Source organism: Colias croceus, chromosome 14, assembly GCF_905220415.1.
Source record: "Colias croceus chromosome 14, ilColCroc2.1".
NCBI classification, from domain to species: Eukaryota; Metazoa; Arthropoda; class Insecta; order Lepidoptera; family Pieridae; genus Colias; species Colias croceus.
This window is the reverse complement of record NC_059550.1, coordinates 10,437,619-10,456,307: the sequence shown is the minus strand read 5'-3', so window position 1 is coordinate 10,456,307 and position 18,689 is coordinate 10,437,619. Positions and strand designations below refer to the sequence as shown.

At 36.2% G+C, this 18,689-nt stretch overlaps 3 protein-coding genes and 3 long non-coding RNA genes across 6 annotated transcripts; 1 reads left to right on the top strand and 5 right to left on the bottom strand.

The window, feature by feature from the left end:
- Positions 1-660: 660 nt before the first annotated feature.
- LOC123697151 lies at positions 661-4,515 on the bottom strand. The gene is made up of 2 exons (XM_045643575.1): positions 4,326-4,515; positions 661-3,120 (listed from the first exon to the last, which is right to left on the bottom strand). Exons 1-2 carry the CDS (start codon positions 4,332-4,334, stop codon positions 2,230-2,232), a joined length of 900 nt encoding a protein of 299 aa, XP_045499531.1. The 5' UTR covers positions 4,335-4,515; the 3' UTR covers positions 661-2,229.
- Positions 4,516-5,118: 603 nt separating this feature from the next.
- Positions 5,119-6,322, bottom strand: LOC123697169. Its single transcript, XR_006752199.1, has 2 exons — positions 6,126-6,322; positions 5,119-6,033 (listed from the first exon to the last, which is right to left on the bottom strand). It is a non-coding gene; the product is annotated as an uncharacterized LOC123697169 (long non-coding RNA).
- Positions 6,323-7,500: 1,178 nt separating this feature from the next.
- LOC123697148 (gastrula zinc finger protein XlCGF57.1-like) lies at positions 7,501-9,305 on the bottom strand. Its single transcript, XM_045643572.1, has one exon. It carries the CDS (start codon positions 9,067-9,069, stop codon positions 7,570-7,572), a length of 1,500 nt encoding a protein of 499 aa, XP_045499528.1. The 5' UTR covers positions 9,070-9,305; the 3' UTR covers positions 7,501-7,569.
- Positions 9,306-9,764: 459 nt separating this feature from the next.
- On the bottom strand, positions 9,765-11,291 carry LOC123697150 (zinc finger protein 501-like). Its single transcript, XM_045643574.1, has one exon. The coding sequence runs from the start codon at positions 11,173-11,175 to the stop codon at positions 9,775-9,777; it is 1,401 nt and encodes a 466-aa protein (XP_045499530.1). The 5' UTR covers positions 11,176-11,291; the 3' UTR covers positions 9,765-9,774.
- Positions 11,292-13,070: 1,779 nt separating this feature from the next.
- On the top strand, positions 13,071-14,009 carry LOC123697166. Its single transcript, XR_006752197.1, has 2 exons — positions 13,071-13,257; positions 13,433-14,009. It is a non-coding gene; the product is annotated as an uncharacterized LOC123697166 (long non-coding RNA).
- LOC123697167 lies at positions 14,010-15,692 on the bottom strand. The gene is made up of 2 exons (XR_006752198.1): positions 15,360-15,692; positions 14,010-14,884 (listed from the first exon to the last, which is right to left on the bottom strand). It is a non-coding gene; the product is annotated as an uncharacterized LOC123697167 (long non-coding RNA).
- Between the last annotated feature and the right edge of the window lie 2,997 nt (positions 15,693-18,689).

The following is an 18,689-nucleotide window of genomic DNA, read 5'->3' as shown; positions in this document are numbered from 1 at the left end:
TAAATTAAAGATGATATTATCTATGCCACGAACGAAATTTGTTGTTGAAATAGGTAAATAGTAAAAACCTAAACAGTAATATATTCAAATGGAATTGTACATCCAAGTATTGTTTAGTGTGTCGGCTTTTAACGCTACAAACCTGATAAAACCACACAACGAGCGAAGCCGAGGTATCAATTACAGTAACATGAGGACACTGTGGTATTGAAAAGAGAAAGCATTTCTTTATTGACAACATTTTTATTGCGATAACCCTACATATAAATTATAATTATACTACATTTTGTAAATATCGAATTTGTAAACATTTTCAAACAATAATTATTATGCAATGTTATTTAGGCATTTTATCACAAAGACGACTGTACGAGCCTCGCAAGCGATAAATATTAAAATTATGTTAGCCAGCTGACTGTAGACTTAGCGATACAGTCGGTTTTTTATTTGGTTCAAGACATTTATAGACGAGTATTTAGCTGTATTAGAATAACATTAAAAAGGAATAACAACTTTATTATAGTTCTAGATAGTTTAATGATTGTTTTTAGAACTGAAGCACAATTCGTAAAGCTTTTATATTTAATATTTTGATGAATTATGTAACTAATATAAATGGTAAAATAAATACTCGTCTACAAATCTTTCGAAAACGTATTATTTATCTTATTGTCAACATAATTGTACATAAACTAGCGCTTCGTTGTAACAGCGCCATTGCATTTAATTTTGATCTACTTTCCCTCTTAACGCAATACAACGTTTTCAGAGATTTACAATATCGATAAGGATTACTTCATTTATTTATACAATTATATAGAATCCATTCAAATTTCTTAAAAAATATATGCAATCTTGTATTTTAATTTATAGAATTTTAATATACTTCAACAATAATTACCTATTTCTCGAACTGTATCTGGCATTGATAAGATACTGACTTGATTAAACGACCGTCACGTTTATTTTTATCAATCTGTTTGTTTTTTACATTAATTCGATATTATAATAATCATTTCAATAACATTTAGTGACTGTATCACTGATAAAATATTATTAGTTATATTAATAATTCATAAATATACAATATACAAAAGATAGAGTTGCCATCGACGAATGAACGATTTATAATAGAACATAAATTGTCATTGATAAAAAAGTATTAAAACTTGTGCTACACGCTACATAAAATAAGGCACTCTATTTCAACGATCAACGTTTTTTCGTATTAATACACTAATTTACAAGTAAATTCATTGGCTAAGAATTTTTTTTTATTAGCGAGGCCTAGAACACGCGCTTATATCTAAGTATATAGAATTTTATAAATAGGAAACTTTAAGTACTTTGCATCATCTTTTAGAAAAATGTGTTTTTGAAACAAATATCATTAGTGTGTATAAGAATAAAATAGTTGGAAATAAGAGTGAACATATAAGAGTTCAAAATAAGATTAGTCTTAGAGAAGGTCATACATGAAACGTGAAAGTATGTCGCAATTGAATAATGAATTATGCATAACAATCACGCATCTGAGTGCAATCAGGCAACATTGGACTGCCATCGCTTATTGAAGACATGTGATAAAAGATGAAAGAAAGCAAATGATTTACCTACAACGTATTCAATAAACTACATCAAAATTATAAAGCGTGATTTGTGGCGAAACGGAATTGATAGACATATACATGGAAATATTAAAGGGGTAGAAATTTGTTTCAAAAACTTTTGAAATAGTTTTTATTATACAAAGCGAGCGTATCAAGGTCACAGCTATTCTTACATTTCCCAATTTCCCACGACGATTGAGGCTTCTCTTCACTTGCTAACGCTAAGACGCATTGCGCCGGGAAAGCTTCTTAAAAACCTCTTGAATACACTAGAAATACTAAACAATGGGATGAAACTATCTCACACCATATGCCGCGCGTATCGGCTTTCCAGCATATTAATAGACGTTACGGATAACCATCATTTGCATTGTTCGCGGAGAAAATTAATTGCTTCACAATCGATTGGCCGAAAAAATGAGAAATCGAACTGTTTCACTCGGGCACAGACCGTTAGGATGTTGGAGTTTAACGATCACGAAATGCCAACTGGCGTCCGTTACACTGTCCACATGACGCGCTTTGCATGCGAGCTCACCCACCACACGTTTCCAGTCCACCGATTTTTATTTACGATGCAGTTTTGGCATCACACGCTTTAACCGTACATCCCGGCGATTTAGGCCGCGCCCGCTTCTTGCTTTTGTTGAATCATGGATTCCCATTGGGCTATCAGGCGCGTCGAGCTCGGAGCTAAGAACTCTTGTCCTGGACTCAACTCGCACAGCTCCGCCAACGATTTCGCCGGCTTCAAGCTACCGAGAGAGTCGTGCCCGGAACTATTTCTCGGAGATGGCGACCTTAGATCTTCATTCAATGCCTCGTATAATTCGCCTATCGATTTTGTCGCTTTCAATTTTCCCGGCATCGGGATTTCTTCATCCTCTGATTCCGAAGTCGTTTCATTATCACTGAGCTCTAAATCGAACGGCTTTTGTTTCTTTCTCATTTTCTTTAATTCGTGTTCCCTATTTTTCATCTCTTGGAGCTCCTTTTGTATTTTTTCTTCGACTGGAACGTAACCTTTTCTCACTGGTTTGCCCTCAGGCGTGCGGGTTATAGCCGCAGGTGCGACGGCGGGCACGATTGGAACGATCGGCGCCGGTGGAAAGGGCGTAGTTACAAGCGCGGTAGGGGATGTTGGAGCGCCAGGCGAGGTAGCTGGCATTTTACCCTTACTTGCGATAAACCTTTGCATCAAGCCTTTTGTCCCATTTTGAGGCGTAAATCTACGCGTGTAGCCGTTTGTATTCAGGAGCGCGGGCGTAGTAGGAGGTGACGGTGCTATAGGCCCTAGTAGATGTGAAGTGGACACAGCTCTATTTAAAGTTTTCCCAGGTTTATCGATGCCATTGCCATTGACGTGGCCGTTTTGTTTGTTTACATCAATGGTGGACTCTGACAGGAGCCTATTTATTCTGAAATGGCCCTCCTTGAACTCCCTTTCCCTCTCCGTGACTTCAATGATTTCTCTCTGGATCCTGGAGAGGGGATCCTCTTTCAGCAACGACTGGAAAAATGAAAGACATATTTTAACTCGCACCACAAAAGTATTTACATGACAAACGTGACTGTGCTATCTTAATTGTGCAATATTGCCGTATATGCTATATTTTATTGCGCGTGTGTCTCGATACCTACTGGTCGGCTCTGACCTTACAATGTGACACAGATTTGTAAAAACGTGATCATTTTTATGAAGTCAATGTATTTCGTATTCACTCTGCACACTACAAGCACAGTCTATATATATGAAAATATATTTATACTGTGCTACAAGTAAGTACCTATAAGATAAATATTAAATATAGGTACCTATGTAGTTTTTAGTTAGTATTCAATATTATGCAGTTAGGTAGGCTAGGTATTCTTACAGCGAAAATTTAATTATTATGTACCTATTGAATATGGTAATAAACTTCTTAAACTGTATTTAATTTATGATTCATATAGTGATTCATAGTGATTAATAAAATTAAGTTTGTCTGAGAACAGATGTAGGTATTTGTGATTACACAGCTTGTATTTTGCCTTCAATGTTTTAAAACGTAACTACAATACATCAATATGAAATTCAGGCATGTGAGTAGGTATATAATATTATGTAAAGAAAAGCGCTTACAACTACTTAAAGTTCCGGTAAATTATAGAGGTCATACTTAAGAATGTGCTAAGTTCACATCCACTCGCTTTCTTACGTTCTTAAGAAGTCTTACAGTTTACTGTTGTTTTTATCAAACATATACACTAAGATATAAGAAAGATTAATATAGTTTGTTCATTGTGGATATAGAGCATATAACAATATAAGTTTCAAGTGCGTATACCTATGTGATAAATTGATTAGGTCGATAGCATATTAGTTAATACATTCAGATAAGACAATACCCACTCATTTGTTATTGCAAGAACGTTCGATTCCAATAAAAATGAACAATATCGAAGATAATATATCGAGGGGCTTATCAGATGTATAACAGTACTTTAATCTCGGCGGAACGACGCCAGACCGTGGAAGTGACCTCGTAAAAGCTCTCTTTGGACCCCGGTGTACATTCCAAAACTTTATTCAGCACGTAATTATAGCAGAAACGAGACTACGCGTCGTGTAAACTGTATCCCGAGCCATCGACCTACGAACTCGCGATCAAAGGATCTACTGACCACCATCTAGAGCAGCGAGCACATTCCAACAAGACCACAAGAGATACTCACTTCACCCATATTTGAATGTAACAATCCGAAAACAGGAAACTGAATTGGCACAAAACTTCACTTTACACACACATGACGGTACCGACACCTGCCACGATTTTAAGTAGATTGCTGCTTACAAACGAACGCGTCTGTCACGTCGTGCGGGCTAACGTCCTCTGCCGCCTCTGCGGCGTGTGCCGTGCGCGTATCACCGTCAGCCGTCTAATTAGCGCGAGTGAGAGGATTACTTACCTGTGGAAAAGAGAAAGGTGTACAAATATTACTCGCGGGATTTATAAAGCTTGGAACTGTCAAGAGCAGATTTATATTTTATACTCACGTGTCGCTGTGATGGCTCAATAATATTCTTTGTAAGGACTAAGGAGCAAGAAATAGTTTGTTTACTTCCTGATTTCAAATATGAAGTGCAGGCAATATCTTTGTTAAAATTTAATAAACCATTAAAATTTTACGAAAGGGAGTTAAGTTTTAAATTAAGTCTAGATCTACATTAGATTGAGTTATTTATTCCATTTTATAAATAAATAAATAAATAAATAAATAAAATATAAAGTTTCCGATCTAAAATAATGCTATACCCTTAAATAAAAGGGCTATAGGTACCTATGTATATTATGTAACATAAACAACTTTAGGCGAGACTTTAGGTACTTACCTGTGTACCTACTTACTTTCTGATTAGCTTAACCCTAGAACACTAACCTTATTTTTCGACGTTTAATACTAACCTTCGTCGTTTCGACTACGCTGTTTATTGGAGGGGATTTAAGGGTTTAATTAAAAAAAAATATTTGTAGTTATGTTTTATTTTAAGCATAATGTATTAATCTACATATAAAAATATTAAAATATTTATTTTAACATAGTTTTAATTCAAATAGTCATCAAAATGAGATCACAGTTTACACGCTTTATGAACATTCTTAATTTTTTTGAAAAATTCCGTACATATAATATATACCTCTAAATTGCTCGAAATAAACTATTAATTACAAAAATAATGTCTGGAAAATTAATTAAAAATATAATTTTGATAATAGCTTAGGATCTAAAACATTTGTGACACACATCAAGTTTGTGTTCCCCACACAACGATTTTTTGCACCTAGTGCACCTATTTTTGGTCTACCTTTGCTATACGGAGGGACATATAACATATATGTTTATTTTATTTTGTTATGGAGGTACATTAGCAGCATTACTTTGCTCAGTCTCATTTATAACTCTCACATTGTTTCTTCCTGGCATGTTTAAAATTTATGTGATTGAGTTCCGCAGAGTATCAGTAATGTCACCAGTAATTATACTTGAAAAACATTGAGGATCTAAAATATCTTGAAAAAAGCGTACAGGCCCACGTACTATATATCTATGTTCTTTGAAGGTCTTCTGCTTTGTGACCTTGACTGTTGTGATGACCATAATATGTGTTTGTCTTTACCACGAAGAATGGTACGCGATGGTCTTATAATCAAATCGCTAGGGTCAGTTGTAGTGCTAGGTGTCTCATCTTCAATAGAACGTGGGGAGATGTATTACTACTTGCCTCATAATCTTGATCTGGAAATTGCTCTTTATTGACAGTAGAAACTTCATCATCACCCTCCGTTTCATGCCTCTTCAGCCTCAATGTGGTCTTCAGGCTCTCTCGCAGATGAATTTTCCTCATCGCTTTCAACTTCTAAAAATAACGTATGAATCGTATCTAAAAAATAAAATAATAGGCACCATTATAAAAGATAAAATAACGTAATTTTAACTTAACTAAATAGTACGAAAAGTTACGTTAATACTAACCTTCGTCGATGTGACGAGCCATGGTTGCTGGAACAGCGCGTGTGGACCTTCCACGTACAAAGCACTACCGTCCATCGCAAGCGCAACGGGTTGGCTGAGATTAGCTGAAGTCAGAAAACCATACGGTCGCGCGCGTAAAAGTTATAGCGATTTTTTTGGTGACGCGTCGTCGAATCGACGAAGGGTAGTGATCTAGGGTTAACTTCTTTTTATTTTTAAAAACAGATGAAAATAATTTACAAACTACAATAAACATATCGCTTTACGAATGCCACGAGAATTTATACGATGCACAGAGCTGAATTTACCGACAAAAATAAACCTAGTTTTACCGACAGTTTTGAAATTTAAACACGGATTTCCGCGCTACTGATTTTGGAAGGGACTCCCTGTGGTCCGGACCCTTTTAATTTAACTTGTGACCGGAAAAGGATATATTCAAGGGATCAGGATACATCACATAAAAAGAAGCCACGTTAAATAATTATAATTTCGAGCAAGATTTCGTTGTTTCATTTCTTTTTTTCAAATTTATTAATGTTGTAACTACTTATGTAAGTAATATAAAAATTTAATTGTGAATGATAGATAATATAGCTTAAAATGTCAATATTTTCGATACCCAATCGATACCCATAATAATTAGTCTAAGATCCCACTGCAGGATTATTCGTTCATAGTTTTTTTGATGAAACCAAAATTTTATGTATATTTATTAGGAGAATATAAATATCAACTAGATTTCCAGTAAAAAATTGGCCGCAAGCATGTGATATATTAAGTATATATAAAAATTTTTTTTCATCAAAAAAACTACGAACGATGTAATCCTGTGACGGGATCTAGTACTATTTTGCCGATTTATTAATTTAACATTGTACTGAAAAATTATCAGAAATAATAATTCGTAAAAATTGCTATTATGTAGTTTAGCACACATATAGAGGGCAACTTGGATTAACACATAAGATAGTTTTTATCCCGGAAATCCCACGGGAATGAGAAATATGCGGGTTTTCCTTTGCAAACGCGGGCGAATTCGCGGGCGGAAATCTAGTATATAGGTATTATAAAGACGAAAGTTTGTAAGTATGGATGTATGGATGTTTGTTTCTCTTTCACGTAAAAACTACTGAACCGATTACAATGAAATTTAGCACACATATAGAGGGTAACTTGGATTAACACATAGGATAGTTTTTATCCCGGAAATCCCACGGGAACGGGAACTATGCGGGTTTTACTTTACAAACGCGGGCGAAGCCGCGGGCGGAAATCTAGTACAGAATATTTTTGCTAAGAATGGAAATAAGATTGATTTTATATCTGTTGGTAAATCTTAGTTTTAGATGTGTAATGAAAAATAATATAAATTATATTTGTAATATATTATATTTCTACAGAAAATTCATTTAAACTTAATAAATAATCAGTCTTAACTCGCCTATGTTTGTGCTATTGTGAATACTGTGTTTGAGATAGTTTTTAACGATGACTTCATATTAACATCCATATGACTGTTTTTCAAATGTCTTGATAAATCACTGGTTCGGTAGAAACCTTTGGAACAATGCTGACACACATAAGGGGTATGTTTTGAATGCTGTTTTAATAAATGGAATTCTAATCTAGGAGCCGTTGGGAAGGTTTTCATACAATCGCCTATTGAACATTTAAATTTATCTGTGTTTTCATGTTTGAAGAACATATGGTACTTCAATGCTCCCTTTACAGCAAAGGACATGTTGCAAGTGGGGCATGTGTAAGGCCTTTCCCCAGTATGCTTCCGTAAGTGCACCTCTAAATTGGAGAATGTTTTCAAACATATAGTGCACTGGCCTGATTTCTCTGAATGCACTCTTCTTATGTGCGTCTGCAGGTTGCCTTTCATGGAGAATGTCATGCCGCAAAAACTGCAAACATTCCTTTTCTCGTTTTTATGAAGGCTCATATGAACTCGCAAACTCGATTTTGTTTTCAAGGATTTATTACACAGATGACATGTGAATTTCCTCTCATCACTGTGGACACTCTGGTGTTTGACGACGAGATTGCGGTGCGCGAATTTCTTGTTGCAAATTGGACAAGCGTAGGGTTTCAAACCTGTGTGAGTGGTTTGGTGGCGGTTCCTTGAAGTCAATTGCTTGAACCGTTTCGGACAGTACATGCAAGCAAATGGCGTCTCATTTGTGTGAACTCGTATGTGCGTTATTATATCATTTTTACTAAAGAAGCTATTGCCACATTTTTCACAAGTGAATTTACGTTCTCTCACAGAATGATAAACATCAATGTGGCGTTTGAGATTCCCTTTGGAGGGGAATTTCGCGTCGCAGTGGTCACAGGCGAATGGTTTCTCTTTTGTGTGTACACGCATGTGTATTTCTAGAGCTGACTGACTTTTCGTCATAAGACCACAGACTACACATTGAGCTGGACCACCGTTGCTCTGTTTTTTACGAGTTTTTCTTACCGCTTTCTGTTCACTTTTTGACAGTTCTGTTGCATCGTTCTCTGTATTACTTATATCAGTCGTAGGTTCTAGCAATGGTTTGAAATCAAAATCATGTTCTGTGCAATGTCCCTCATCCAGAATGTCATCTAACTTTGTATCACAAAGGTTAACTTCTTCTTTTTCTATTTTTAATTCTATGGAAGAGAACAAATCAATCGGGCTAACGCAGCGTAAGGCTTTGTCCGAAGCCTCACATTTTAGAACAAATTGATACGACGAGTTAAGATCGATTGTACACTCCTCACATAACTTCGTCGGTAGACCATCTTCTTCTGATATCAATATATTTACTAAACGAGTAACTTTGTCACAATAACGTATTTCATTTGATTCATTTGTAAAAAGAGATGTTACGCCGGGTTTCTCAAGACAAATTCTGCAAATATTTTCCATTGTTTTGTACTGCAAACGGGTGGGTACGTCAAGCATCCGCAAAAACAATTTTCTTTGCCATCAAGGCGACTATTATATTGTACCTATTTTATTTCCCGCTTTAAACCAAAATTAAAGTTTTATTTTACAAGCATCAAGTTTTTTGTTATTGATTTATTTACGTCAAATGCCAATGTCATTTGAGTTGAGCATTTTGACGTAATTGTTTGTTGACACAAAACTGCGTTCACATATTTTTAGAGGGAAACCCATTTTAATTAGATTTGGATTAAATAAACACAAAAATATATAAACTTCTAAAGCGCTACAAAACAATGTTTAAATTGTCCACAAATGTGTTTGTAAAATTCTAGTCAAAAGAATTATTTCTTTTGAATAAACTAAGAAAAATCAAGGTTTTAGCAATCAATTTGGCATAAATTTAAGATGTATTCATACAAATTATCACTTTGCCGCTAACTGTGTACATAGATAGCTGCTAGTAATCAAAATTGAAAATATATTAAATAATTTCATATTAAAATGTACTAGCTGTTACCTGCGGCGTCACCCGCGTGTTAACCTTGCTAACCTATGTGCTATGTAATTATACAAAAACTGTAAGTTTGCACTAAATAAACAAACTTGACATTGGCTTATACATATTCATGAATATGCGATAACTTGGGTCATAATATTTAAAATTCGTCCATAAATTGCATTAACAAATTTTCTAAAATAAAAGACTTAAATGTTACCTAATCATTTATATTTGTTTTTATGTGTACCTAATTTATGTCTTACATAGTCACTTTTTCTATAAAATGCTCTAGAACACAAATCACAAGGGAATGGCTTTTCTATGGAATGAAATTTTGCCATGTGATAGTCAAGCATTTGTTTCACAGGGAATATTGCTTCACAGCCATCTTCTGCACATTTATATTTGTAGTCTTTGTGCTTGTAAGTTATGTGCAAAACTAAGCCTTTCTTATCAAAGAAGGAACTAGAACAATATTCACATTTTAATCCTCTGTAATCATTATGCTTCCACATGTGCATTTCTATATTGGATGCATGCTCGGAGCATATATTACAAAATCCTGATTGAGCAGAATGCTTGCGTTTGATGTGGACAACTAAATTGTTCTTTTGAAAGAACACTTTCTTGCACAGATCACAAACATACTCTGTGATTTTACTCTCATGTTGTCGTATACTATGTGTCTTTAAATTAAACTTATGCTTGAATTTCATATTGCAAACTACACAAGTGTAATTCTTTTCTCCACTGTGCACCTTGGTATGTACGGTTAATTCAGATTTGGTACAGAAATTCTTTTGACATAAACTGCATTTGTAAGGTCTTTCTCCTGTGTGTGTTCTTTTGTGTCGAGTTAATGACCCTAACTGTGAGAATTGGGCGGGACATAATTTACATGCATATGGAGTTTCGCCTGTATGTATGCGTGTGTGAGTTTGTAAACACTTTTTTGTGAAGAATCGCTTCCCACAATTTTCACAAATAAAATTACGAGTTCTACATTTGGTGTGATTAGTTTCTGTATGTCGTTTTAATCCTGCTGGATCTTTATATTTCTTATCGCAAAGGGAGCATTGAAAGGCACGCCTATCAGAATGTGCTCTCATGTGTGCCAATAATGCAGAATTATTTATACATGACTTGTCACAAGTCGGGCAATGAACTGGTCCTCGATAAGTGTTTACTTTTTTTCGGGATTTCTTCCTAATTCGTTTCACAGAATAGAGTATCTTTTCGCTCACAACAGATGTTTCCCTATTTTCTAATAAGGGGGAGTTAATCCTTTCATGGTCACTTGTATGCTCACTTTTGTATTCATATGAAATATTTGAATCCTCATCCTCAATCATTTTGATGTCATCGGCGTGTATCGTTAGCTCTAACGAGCGCAGTTTTTCATCTGCCGATTCGCATTGCAGTATAAAGTCATACGATTTGCATAGTTGAATATGACAAGTAGAACAAATTACTTTGGGGAGAGTATCATCCTCTTCAATATTAACTTTAGATTTATTACAGCAATACATTATTTTAGTGCTCGTTTTCAATTGTTCGTTATCGTCAAAAATATGGATCGTTCCTTCATTTTCACAACATAAGCGACATACTTTTGAGCGCATTTTGTTCGAGTTATTGAATAAATAAAATAGTATGTTTATTTAAAATAAAAAATTATTGAAAGAAACAATCACAGAGTACAATGTACATTGATGATTGAATATCAGTGTTTTGACTTGTGATTAAATGACATAAGTACACTGTACAATCCAAGACATCTGTCAAATGTCACATTGGCGATTTTTTTTTAACACAGAGTATATAAAAAAGAGGTACAAGTAATGATGCAATAGGGCGTATTCAGAAAGAAAGCTTGAAACTTATAAGCGCATATAAGCGCTTATCGGCGCTTGTCAGCGCTGGTAACCCGCGCAGGAAAATATATTATGAACATGACAAGCGCCGATAAGCGCTTATAAGTTTCAAGCTTTCTTTCTGAATACGCCCATAGGGAATATGATGATTTTTTTTATCCGTTAATTTACAACACAGAACACTAGTACTCCTAGCGGAGTGATTATTAGTGATTTACAACATTTAAATTTTGCAGCCAAAAAGTAATTAGAAGTATATTGTTTTAAAAAACCTCACTCAAATCGACAATTCAAAGAAGAACTGCTTTTTAAAAATTCTGTTTTTGAATAATTCCAATATTCTAGTTTCCTTCTAGTTTCTATCATTTTTTTTTTAGGTTGAAGAAGACACAGTTAACTACATGGCTGAGCCTCTTGCATCTGAACAACACAACATAATGTAGAATTAGATACCGGTTTGTCGTCAACTCAAGTTAACTTATAAAACACAGGGGTACACTTGTAAAGTACCTAGTTCGCAGTACACAACTCAGTACCTAGCTATAGTATAATATGTAGTGAGAACTAGTGAGAAGATAACATTGTATAGTAACAAGGCAATTCAAGAAAATACTAAAATACCTTTAAAATACAATATAATAATATGTAGAAAAGTGTTAATATTATATTATTATGTTTCTCTTCTCCATAATACTCGGGTACCACCAGAAGGACGGTACCCGGATCTTTGGAAGGCTTACGTGGGGACACGGATCCAACACGCAGAGGCCCTTTCGAGACTTTTAATGTGTTGTGGGACACCAGCCGCAGCCTGCCCATGACTGCACTATAGAAATACAGCCCTAGGCAGTCCGCGGCCGATGTAGGACTATTGCAGGGTATGGAAATTTTATAATTGGGCTATGGATTGGGAATTGGGATGCTAAATGGACTGGTACTGGGGACTATGGGAAACTATGGCACCTGCCTTTCTACTAAAAGAAAGTAAAAATATGTTGGCAGGTGGTACTCGCCCTCTCACTGTATGGGCCCCCGAAACAAGTCGCTGCAATAGTGCGACAAGGGGGCAACATATTGTGAGCAGCTAAGGGTGGAGAGGCGTCCCTGGAGTTTAAACTCCGATCACGCGCTCCCTGAGGGTCCAGCATCACGTGCCCACTCGCCACTTACGCTTCGCATCCACCCTTCGAGCTAAAAGCTCTCGCGACTCCACTCTGGCCGGCCGGTTAAGGCAAGCCAGAGGTGGGGGTCCTGTCCTCGTCAGGCTTCACTCCGACCGGCCGCGGCCGGTGAAGGCAAGCCGGAGATGAAGACAGGGGCCTCCCCCGGGAGCACTCGGTTCCCGCGGGGTCGCTACTCCCCGACACCCCGCCACAAGGTGTCCTGCGGGTTGACTGATTGCACGGGTGGAATATCTATTATCACGTAAACAATAGATATCCCAACCGTGGGCGATGGGGTCGTCACATCCCTACGCCCTTATTATTATTATTATTATTTCCTTTTAATATTTGTGCCAATTAATTCTTAATGAACGAAGTTTGGTGAAAATGAATACCAGGAATTCGAAATACGTGTGAAATAACAAAGAATACATTATTACATTATTACATATTATTATTTTTTATTATTGGGACTGTGCACGATTACAGCGCCAACTAGCGTCCACAACTTTGTGAGCTCTGTCACATTGACGTTTAGGCCGTATAGTGGTGAAAAAATATCGAAATGAAAAAATAACAAATATTTTCGACTAATAAATTGTTGTGATACCACGATTTGGGTGGAAAAAAGGTGTTGAAATTATTTTGGTCATTTAAATCAAATGAGGTAATTCCAAACAGTGTATTTAATTTTGATTGTGTCAGGGTTTGCTTACTTCATTTATAGTTGTAGTTTTACAGTAAAACAATAAGAAAAAGTTACTGTAATGGTTTCATTATATAACAGTAAATACATTTAAATGTACCTGTATCGCTTGTAATAAATTAAATATCGTTTTCAGATCGAAATGAGTATTGTTTTGAAGACCGGGTTTGTGAGTGTTACTCACAATATCAAATCCCAACCAAAAACTGAAATTAAAGGAAAGTTGTTGGTATTGCCTGGTCTATGTCCGAAATGTAGAAGAATTAAGAACAAAAGAAGGGCAGAGTTCGATAATTCACGCTCTCATCATAAGGCAAACATCTATTACGTTGCCACCTTACAAAACGGTTTTAAACGTGAATAGAGCACGAGTAGTCACTAGTGTTAAATGTAATTGTGTTTATCATCAAAGTGGTAAATGGTTTCATTGGTAATGTATATTAGCGGACTAATGCGATTAAATAATGAAATTAAAATGTATTTATGTAGAATCATTTTGCAATTGACAGATACATCTGATGACAGACCTTACATTATTTCTACTTTTGACCACCATGAGCGCTGCAATAGATTATGTTACCCCCACCTAATACTTCGCACCGCCATGCCACAGCGAATACCCATAACCCATCATAGGTGAATGATGATGTAATAGAGATAGTGGTTTAATTAATATGCAGGATGTATTTAAATAAAATAAAACAAAATTTAAATGTTGTTTTATAAAATAATTGTTTATTTTCCACCATTATTTGCTACATATACATTTAATGACCCAGGCTCCTAATATAGTTATAAAAAAAGAAAAATAGCATTACACCAAAAATCTGTACATGTACCTACATGTACAAATGTATTTGTCAATCAGATATTGTTTTCTACTTCTATTATATTTCCATTTTTTAATAGCAAAATCCTTGTGTGCAAGCAGAATAGAGCACAAATGTCTGAATTTTCCTCTATGTAGTCCCCATCTGGAGAAACACCTATGAGTATAATGAGTTCAAATACAACCCACTTTATTTTCTTTGTACTTATCCATTATTTTTTCAACTAAATAACATCATCTTCTAATAAGTCCATCAATAGTTTTCTCTAATTATTAATCAAAGTAACTGTATGAATCATGACCAAGGAAGTTTTACGCGCATGTTCATCGGCTTGGGGTTTTTTAATGGAAAGTCCGTGTCTTTTCTTAAAACCAAGAAACCAGTCCTCTCCAGGTATCCCATCTTTAAACGGAGTTTTAATTTTATTCTCAACCACGTATTGGGTAACCAATTCAATCACTTCCTTGCGCGTTAACCCAAACCCTGATCTTTCCATTACGTGGAGATTTTTCGCAAGCGTTTCTTCCACATCCGTCGGCAATGCAGTACACCTGCCTAAAGTTTTGGACTTTAAACCTTTGCGATCATTTACACGGTTAACAATTGTTGTTCTTGGTATATTATAAAGTTTTGATGCAGCGTATGCAGATATTGTTCCATTTTTTACTGCATTGACAGCCTCATTTAATTTATCATTATCATATCTGCATCTATTAGATTTTCTTATATAGTTTCGCGGCATGTTTTATCATAAATTCCTGTAACAGTCAAACAACAAGAAGTCAATACTTATTACCTTCTTATTACAATAATAATTAAACTTTAAAGAGAAAGAGACAAATCACATGAAATTTTATTAGTCTAGAATATTAGGGATATTAATATTATAAAAAGAAAATATTTAAACGTTTACCTATTTGTTTGTGATAATAATAATAATATTGTTTCAAAAACCAAAAAAAAAAATTAAAATTGTAGTAGTTAGGTACAGAACAGTCAGTCAGTTTTTTTCATTTTATCCACATATAATACTTAGGTAGTTAATTAAAAATTAATCAAAATGTTGGTCACTCCTCACACGGAGGAAGAGAAACGTATATTCCTCTTTCACCGTCAATAGCGAGCCTCTTACCCCAGCTATTGTTTTTGGAGGTTAGGATTTTCAAGCGAAAGAAACTCACATAGGTGATTAGTTGTTTCTTAACTAAAATGATTAATAAAAGAAATACTTACTTTTTTCTCCGTGTATCAGTATTTAAAATATTTCTAGCACTTTTATCACTAAAATATGGGTTCGGGTTCGCAAAAAAAAGCGCCAACTTGTGAGCAAGTACTATAGGGCGTTATCGCAACTGTCAAATTTGTTTACATTTTTTGTGACGTCTGTGCTTCGTAGCGACATCTAAAGCACGTCCAAGGAGAAGCGATACCAAATGTAAACAAACCACAGTCAAGGTCATTCGGAATAGCAGGGGTGCGTAACCTTTTTAAAGTTGGATTTAAATATATTTTTATTAAATATCCGGCAAATTGTAATAATACAAAAAAGGATAGTCTATTTTATAAATTTTATCATAATTTGAATTATTGTATAATGTAGATATGTAAATTAAATAACGCGAATAATAATAATTTTCTGAATCTGTGTATGGCAACACACTTGCCCCCTGTTACATAGGGATTTGAAACAAATCAGTCGAAATGTGAGTGTGTAATACCTCTGCCTGCCCCTTATGGAATACAAGCGTGATGATATTATGTTGCTTATGGAAACAAGAAAACAATTTTTTATTAATAACAATAATAATTTTAACAAATTAATAACAATAACAATAATTAAATAAACAACAAACAATAACAAAACTTTAACAAATAATTTGTATCACCACGAGCGCGTTACAAACAGAATAATTTTTTTTTAAATGGCCGGTCGAATGTTGGCGAACCCGACTTGACTTGTCATGTGAACAACCGGGAGAACGAGACATTACGGGTTTTTTCGCTGCTTTGTTGTGTCGGAGAAAACACGTGTCTCAGAGATTGTTTTTGTTTTTTATTATCCTATTATTTTTCTAGTGATACCAAACTTTTTGTTGTGTTTGTGCTGTTTGGGTAAGCAATAGAAAACTAATTTTCCTTTTGCAATATGGGTCCTGACCCTCCGGATCTTAATAAACCACCGGATTTACAGAGTGAGATGATGGAAGCAGAGTCTACGGGCCACAAAAGGCTCCGTTCCGATCACTCCTCTAAAGACTCTGACATTTTACCCTCGAAACGCCATATCCCTGATCACGACTATACTATCCCAGCCTCCCAAACTACCTATATTGACCCAATTCTTTTGAATCCCCCATCTTACACTGGCGAAGAGAGTGGACCATACATAGTATATGTATCTCGTACTGAGGAAGACCCTTCGGCTGGCCTAAGTATAAGACCCATTAAATTCGGTTCGTTCTTGTATAAACACCGTGTCCAGAATATAACTAAAGATGGTGTTAGACCTATAGGCCGTAATAAAATATCGGTACAATTTACTTCAGCAGCAGATGCAAATAATTTTCTTAATTTTTCAAGTTTAAAGGAAGCGAAATTTCAAGCCACTATTCCCTTGTTCCATATAACCCGTATGGGCATCGTCAAGGGAGTCCCTACTGAATGGTCAATGGAGGAATTTGTAAGTTACATAGACTTTCCAGGAGGACGTGGTAAGGTTTTAAAGGCGAGGCGTTTAAATAAAAAGCAGAAAATTGATGGAGTGACATCTTGGACACCGTCCCAATCTGTAGTCCTTACCTTTCAGGGGCAAACTATGCCCAATAAAATATACTGTCTATACACTGCCATGCCGGTTGAGGTTTATCAATTTCCGACAATCCAGTGTTTTAAGTGCTGTCGGTTCGGCCACGTTCGTGAGCAGTGTCGTTCCAAAGAACGCTGTTATCGGTGCACTCAAATGCATTCAGGTGATAGCTGTCCCAAAAAAGAAGTAGAGGCGTCCTGCCTCTACTGCTCTGGTAACCACTTCGCAACTGATAAAAGCTGCCCAGAGCAGGGTCGTCAAAAAGCGATTAAATTATTGATGGCGACTGAAGGTGTCTCATTTGAAGAGGCATCTAAATTGATTCCATCTTCGCGCAAAACATTTGCGGAAAACGTTAAGACCCATCCATCCACCATCCACTCAGTAACCCCTGAATCTCACCTCACATTATCAAGCCAACCTATCCCCACGGTTTCTTACAAAAAAACTGTAATGAGACCTCCCCGCCCCAGGGCTACTTTGGGAACCACTTATAATACAAGCGCTCATAACGCCATTGTTCGCGACGTTCCATCTTCCCTCCCCAATGGGTGCGCTTTAATTAATAATAATACCTCCTCATCCTCGGCGCCTTCGCGCAATGAAAAACTTTTAGATATGTGTCTATCATTTATTGAAAGTTTAATAAATGAATACCCCGAAAAATTACCGTCCAACGTTGCCTTAAGATTCTCCCGCTTTTCTTCCATACTGTCAAACCATGGATCTAGTGTTCCTCCAGTGGAATGCACAGAGTATTCGTCGCAAAAAACATGATCTGATAGAGTTAATTGCCTTGCATAAACCTGTTGTGGCTGCCATCGCGGAGACATGGTTAATTCCTGGTTCTCATTATTGGGTTCCGGGATTTTCTTGTTTGCGTGATGACAGGGATGACGGTTATGCTGGAAGTGCTCTACTTGTAAACCGATCGTTCCCATTCACCCAGATTCCTCTTCCGTCGCACGGGCGGTATTTCAACGCCGTCGCAGTGCGAGTCTTTGATATCTCCTTTTTATCTGTTTATATACCTCATCCTCATTCCAGTATCATCCCTGACCTATCGTTAATTATTTCCTCTCTCCCCCCTCCCGTGATAGTTATGGGAGACTTCAATGGCCACCATACTTCATGGGGATCTTATATGTGTGATACCTTTGGACGACTTTTAGTGGACCTCTTTGATGATCTAAATTTATGTATAATCAATGATTGTGCCCCTACTAGAAGAGTTCCCCCCATGCAAAATCCTAAAACTGTAGTCGACTTGAGTATTTGTTCATCTATACTAGCCTCCTCCCTTTCTTGCCACACCCTTCCCTCTACGTATGGTAGTGATCATTTCCCAATTCTCCTTTCCTGTTCCCGTTCTGTTCATATCCCCTCCTCCTCTTTTCCTCCCTTACTTAAATATAAATTAGAAAGCGCTGATTGGGACTCTTTTGCACTCAATCTTGATTCTAAAATAGCTAATCTACCAGAAATTCTTCGACAGAATTGTATGCTCTCATATAACTCCTTTGTTTCCTGTCTCCACTCTGCTGCTTCTGAAACCCTGCCTGTAAAGCGAACCCCCTCATCCTCTCCCAGAAAAATATCCCCTCCCTGGTGGGATCATGAATGTTCTGAGGTGATTACTGAGCGAAAGGTTGCCGAAGACAGGTACAATTCTAATATGAGTTTCGAAAATTTTATTATGTACAAACGAAATGCTGCTCATGCGAAACGATTTCTTTCCAAAAAAAAGAAACGAGGTT

Excerpts from the sequence above, each read along its gene's own strand:
- LOC123697148 (XM_045643572.1), bottom strand. The coding sequence starts at position 9,069 with ATGCTTGACGTACCCACCCGTTTGCAGTACAAAACAATGGAAAATATT.
- LOC123697150 (XM_045643574.1), bottom strand. The coding sequence starts at position 11,175 with ATGCGCTCAAAAGTATGTCGCTTATGTTGTGAAAATGAAGGAACGATC.